Raw genomic sequence first — 6,000 nt, forward strand, 5'->3', positions numbered from 1 at the left:
ACCTCTGGGACCACCCCCTCTTTTCAGACCCCCCCGGACAAAGCAAGCGGGCCGGGGGACTTTCCCCCCATCCCCTGCACCCTTTGCTGCAGGGGGCAGCGTGCAGCGCTGTGACCCCCCTCCTAAAAGCAATATGATGGCAATGGAACCCCACGAGGGGCAGCGGGAGGGGACAACCAGACCCTGGGGGTCTCACCCCATTCACCCCCAAGGACGCTCCTTTGTCTGGGCACGGCCGCCCGCCCCTTCCCGCACACAGCACAGCGTTTTTTCCAGTTACATTTTTTCCATATTAGCCCTCAGATTTCATTATGTGGTGTGTGTGTGTCCCCCCCGCCCCCAGCGAGCACAGCAATATGTCTGATCTCATTGCCATAATAGGATTGGGAGCAGAGATGGCAGCCCCCACCCCAGCACAGTGCCGGACGGGGGCAGCGTGGGGCTGCATCCCCCCTCCCCCCAACCTCAACCCCCCCATAGGGCTGGGTGCTGCCCCGCGGGTGGTGTGCAAAGGCTGCGAGGAGGAAGAGGAGGGGAAGGAGGAGGAAGGCCCATTTCTCCCCCCGCAACCCCAAAACCTACAGCCACCTTCTGCCCTCTCATAGGAAATCTGTGGTGCTATAGGGCAGGGCACCGTGCCCAGCGGATCCAGGGGGGGTGTGCTGTTTACACCCCAATACGGACATGGACCCAGAGAGGGGGGCAAAGGGACCTCCATTTATCCATGGGGCCATTGGATCCCCACTGGATCTTCAGACACACTATGAAGCAAGGATTGGCCATGGAGTGCCTGACCCCCCCCATGGGATCCATGTGCCCCAGCACATCCATGGGTTCAGCAGGCGCCTGTGGGACCCATAACAGCCTGTGTTGTTGTTGGGAGCACCAATGGGGCACCAGGCTATCCATGGGACCCCCAGAGATCCCACAGGACTCTCTGCTAACTACGAGGCCGGCACAAAGCCATGAGATCTTATGTTATCCATACAACCCCAAGCTATCTATGGGGCCACTCAGCCACCATGGGATATTATGCTATCAGTAGGATCCTGGGCTATCTGTGGGGCCACCAGGTACTCATGGGACCCTATGCTATCTGTAGGATCTTGGGCTATCCACAGGTCCTGGAAGCACCTATGGGACTCCATGCTATCCATAGGATCCCCAGCTGTACCCAGGGGGCCAACAGGCACCCATAGAACCCTACACAATCCATAGGATCCTGAGCTATCTATGGGGCCACCAAGCACCCATGGAACGCTACGCTACCCATAGGATCCTAAACTATCCACACAGTTACCAGGCACCTATGGGACCGTATGGGATCCATAGGATCCCGCGCTACCTATGGGGTTACCAGTCACCTCGGGGACCTCATCCCGTCCATAGGGCCCTGAGCTATCCGTGTGCCCGCCAAGTACCTACAGGACCCTAAGAACCGTATGGTGAGCAACCTATAGGACCACCAGGCGCACACAGGACCCGACGCCATCCATAGGTCCCCAAGCTATCCACAGGGCCACCAAGCACCTCTGGGACCCTCAGCTGCCCATAGGGCCACCAAACACCCACAGGACCCTCTGATACCCACGGCTCCCACAGCCACCACACGGCACTCGGGGGGGCAGAAGGCGGGGCAGAGCCGAGCGGATTTTTTTTGGGGGGGTGGGAGAAAAAAAAACAAAAAAAACAAAAAAACGACCTGGTTGAGATCCTCGTCGTTGAGCAGGTGGGACTCGCGGGGCTTGAAGCAGTTCTGGCACTTGCTCTTGTTGAAGATGTTGGCCTGGAACTTCCTGCACGGGTTGTCCTTGGCGGCCATGGCGCGCCCCGCGCCGCTCCGCGTCCGCTCAGCGCCCCGCGGAGCGCCCGCACCGCCGCACCGCCACCACCGCGCCCATCGCGGGCCGCGGCCTGCGCGGAGAGCCGGGCTCGGCGGGAGAGCGGAGATCCGGAGGAGGAATTCGAACAACAACAACAACAAAAATCGAAACCGCCGCCACCCGCCACAAAAAAAAAAAAACCACTCGGGATGTGGGGGTGGGATGGAAAAAAGAATAGTAATAATAATTAACAACAACAAAAAATCGGAAATAAAAATAATAACGACAACAACGGAAAAAAAAAAGAGGGAATTAAAAAAGCGGGGGCGCAGCGCTCAGCGGACGCGCGGGGCCGAGCGGCGCGGGGAAGGGGCGCGCGGGGCGGGGCGGGGCTGCGGGCGGGGCCGCGCGGAGCGGAGCGGAGCGGCGCGGAACGGAGCGGGGCCGACGCTGCGCTGCCCCCAAAGTTTCCACCTCCGGAGCCAGCGGGAAGGGGGGCGGCGCCACAGCGCTGACGGACGGCGGCTCCCACCAATGGCGAAGGGAAGGCGACGGGAACAAAAGGCCGTTGCAGCCAATGGGATGCAAGGAGAGGAGAGGGCGCGGCGCGCCGCCTGCGGGCTCCTCCTCTCCGGAGGCCGTGGGGGAGGGGCGGTGCTGACAGCCGGGGGCGGGGCTGGGCCTCGCGGGGGGGGGCGGTGTGGGGCCCTGCGCTGTGCGCGGAGCTGCGCGCTGCCCCCCGCCGGGCGCGGCCTGAACAAACGCTGCGCGCTGCCCCCGCACCGTGCGTGGCCCGCAATGGGCCCACCGAATCCATCTCCACCCCATAAGTATCCCCGTGCCAGGACTCCTCCCACCCTGCGTGACCCCCCAGCCCCGCTCCGCGCCCCGTTGACCCTCCACGCCACGCCCGGACCCTCCGGCTGTGCGCGGACCCCCGCAGGCAGGGCGGTGCGGGGCCGTACCCCCGTTCTGCCCCATTCACCCCAACCTCGGGCACAGCCCCGACCTCCGGGACACCCCAGTGCTTTGGGGGGGGGGGCACAGCCAACGCTCTGCAGCGTGCGGGGACAAAATGAGGGCGCAACCACCGCCCTGCGGCCCCCAGGAGCTCCTCTGTTTGCCCAACCCCGACGCAGAGCAGCGCGTTAATGTGGCGGTAAGGGGTTGGGATGTGCGTGGGCCCTAAAGCAGGGCTGGGGATGGGGACAAAACGGGGACGCAGCCGCCGATCCCCGCCCGGCGCTGCCCCGCTGTTTGATGTGGGTCCCGGCCTCGGCCGCCGCGCCGGCTCCGCGTCTTCATCCTCCAATAAATACAGAGCGACACGATGGCTCGCTGCTTTATTAATTTGGGGCTTCATCAAAGGCTGCTTTAATCATCGTTCTCTCTCCCGCCAGCATTGCTTGCTCGCCGTGCTCCTGGGGGGCCGTGCGCTCCGCCACGCTTTGCTGCTTTGGGTGCGATTCTCACCTTCCTCCTCACCCCAGCGCTGCAGAACACGCTGCAAGGAGCCCGCAGGAGCTCCTTTCGCCATGCAAGGAGCAACGCCCTCTGTGTTTGCATCCCCGATGCCATCACCACGTGTCCTTACCAGCCACGACCCCTCGGAGCACAGATGGTGTCCTCAAAAAGCTCTTCTGCCCACAAACCCTCCTTCCATCCCATATGTTGATGGGACGTGGCACGCCCTACACCCCGTGCACCCCGAATGGAGCAGGGATGAGCGTGGGGTGCATTCAAACACTGCTGGGGGCCGCTGTGTCCCCAGATGCCATGCAAGGGAGAGCATCTCCCCTGAGGGAGAGCGGGGGCTGTGATTCCCCGGGCACCACAGGACATGGGGTTGGCGTCCCCAGCAGTGCCAGCCCAACTCGTGGTGGCTCGGGGCTGTGACCTGGCGCCAGGGCCGACAGCTTGTGGGGATGCGGCTGATGCTGCTGGTGCTGGTGGTGCTGGGGCTGGTGCTAGGCTGGCTGCAGATCTCCAAATATCCCACAGAACAGGACGGGCCTCTCCATGAACCTGTCAGGCTGCATTCAGCCGCGCTGCCTTGGCCGTGCGCAGCAAGCAGGGCTGCTGAGAATCCATCATTTGTGACTTCTCCTACGTGACCCCGTCATGGGCACGGCCATGGCACAGGGTGTTCGTTCCTTTGCGTGCCATGTCCCCACCATCCCCATCTTGGGACACTCAGTTGGGGCATGGCAGCCCAGAGCTGGTCTGGAGCAGTTTTCCCAAAGTAGGGCAATTAAAGTAATATAGGAAAATGGAAACTATTCGTCAGGAGCTGCAGTGGCAGAAGGGGAAGGAGCTGCGTGAGTCAGTGAGCCCAAGCGGAGCCCCAGCAGCAGGTAAACAAGCAGGAGGTGTTACTCACCAGGTCCTGCTTTGGGATGGGCAGCACAAAGCCCTCCTGCTCCAGAAAGGCACTCGGTGGCACCGGGATGCCCAGCACAAAGGAAAGCCGCATCACTGCCTGGAGGTGCCACCAGGAGCATCCAATGTGAGGGCATCAGCGGGATGGGGATGTGGGACACATGGCCCAAGGAGCACCCAGAAGTGCTCTTCTCTGCCTGCATGTCCCGGGGCAGCCTGTCTCCCCGCACCTCCACTCGGCCATCATTACGTGGAGCCAGACGGATGGATGCCCAGGGCAGAGGGGAGGGCTCAGCGTCCAAAGCCATGCATCTGACACAGGGAAACTGCTGCTTGAAAATGTGCGTGGGTGAAAACAGCCTCATGGATGGAGCAAAGCCTCCGGTGCCTTGAAGCCTGCACCCAGTCTTCCCATTGGGAAAGCCAAAGGACCCACATGAACCTCCGGGAGAAACACACAGTGCTCAGCTGCAGCTGCTGCATCCAAGAGCAGAGTACAGCATGCACAGGGCTGGAAGGGTCCTGCACAGACCCTGCTTTGTACACAGCCCGGGAGCTGGGTTAAACCACATCCCAACAAGCAGAGATTTCCTCTCATTCAGTGAGTGCGAGTTCATACTCTCCTCTTAAAACTGGGCCAGTGGTTAATGACTCTCCCAGTCAGGCTGTGAGGGACCATATCCCACACCTGCTTCCTGCCTTCAGTGGGGAAAGTCTGGCTCTTTTGTTTCCCCCAGATTTTGACTGGATGCCCGGGCAGAGCAGATCCCCATCACGTCCCCTTCTTGTGCTGCTCACCAGCCTTCCGTCCCCATCAGCACCAGGGATGTTCCCCACAGAGGGCACACCCCACACACAGCCCCTCGGCTGCCCCCCAGGTGTGCTCCGGTGGCTCCACATCGTGCAGCTTTTACAAAGGGAAACATCACCTGGCCGTCAATGAGCTGCATTGCAGACAGTCGTTAGGCAGCACGCAATTAGCGATCCGCCAGCCCAGAGCCGTGCCAAACCCGGAGCCGCCTCACTTGACAGGCGCTGCCATCCATGAAACCAAACTAACGACCTTAATTATATTTTTAGCTTCTAATTTTGGGCTGACACTGTCCCCAGTTACCCAGCCCGTCATTTGCCCGGGGACTGCCACCAGCCCTACCTGCTCTGTAATTCCCAGGGTTGGCCTTTTTATCCCCTTTACCCATTCGGCTTCTGCTGGCCTCCCTCCAGCCCCATGGAATTTCCCCAGGGTTTTTCACCATTAAAAATTAACTCGGCATTCTGCAAGCCTGCTCCTGCAAGGAGCAGCTCTCCTCCTGCAACACCCTCAGCCCAGTGCAGGGAACGGCCCTTTGCTGGGGCTGTCGGGATGGTGCCCTCTGAATGCTGGGTGTGGGACTGGGCAGTGGTGAGGATTTGCTCATGAAAATGCTGCACACATCAATGGTGCATTGGTACGCATCGTGGTGCTTTGGTCCTGGCACACATCATGGTGCTTCTGTAGCAGCACTGTAGTGCCCTGTACCAGTGTACAGGGCACACTTATCCCAGAGGGAGCCAGATTTGGGGAGCCAGCCTGATTTTTGGTAACTCCTCTTCCGCACTGGGTTTTGGCGAGGCACCTTGGCCCTGGGACGGCACCCAGCACAGCTGCTGGGTCAGACCCCACGGCACGGAGACACGGATGGGTTCCGAGCATCCTTATGGCGATGCCCCCACGCGACGGCAGCAGAACGAGGCCGTGATGCAAAACGAGCCGCACGTGGGCTGCGGAACCTCCCACCTCGGTATGGGCTGCGGGGCT

General features: G+C 61.2%; 1 protein-coding gene across 10 annotated transcripts in view; it reads right to left on the reverse strand.

Moving 5' to 3' along the window:
* The window catches only part of MPRIP (myosin phosphatase Rho interacting protein), a 57,806-nt gene extending 55,590 nt beyond the window's left edge, over positions 1-2,216 (reverse strand). For 7 of the 10 annotated variants that reach the window (XM_031607020.2, XM_090151579.1, XM_090151581.1 and 4 more), the window contains exon 1: positions 1,703-2,216. In XM_031607020.2, coding sequence (XP_031462880.2) covers positions 1,703-1,822 — 120 coding nt within the window. In that variant the 5' untranslated portion in view covers positions 1,823-2,216. The remainder of the gene's footprint in view (positions 1-1,702) is intronic. The other 3 variants (XM_031607024.2, XM_090151580.1, XM_031607022.2) reach the window with 2 other exon arrangements.
* Between the last annotated feature and the right edge of the window lie 3,784 nt (positions 2,217-6,000).

This window comes from Phasianus colchicus, chromosome 16 (genome assembly GCF_987193195.1).
Source record: "Phasianus colchicus chromosome 16, bPhaCol1.hap1.1, whole genome shotgun sequence".
In the NCBI taxonomy this organism is placed as follows: Eukaryota; Metazoa; Chordata; class Aves; order Galliformes; family Phasianidae; genus Phasianus; species Phasianus colchicus.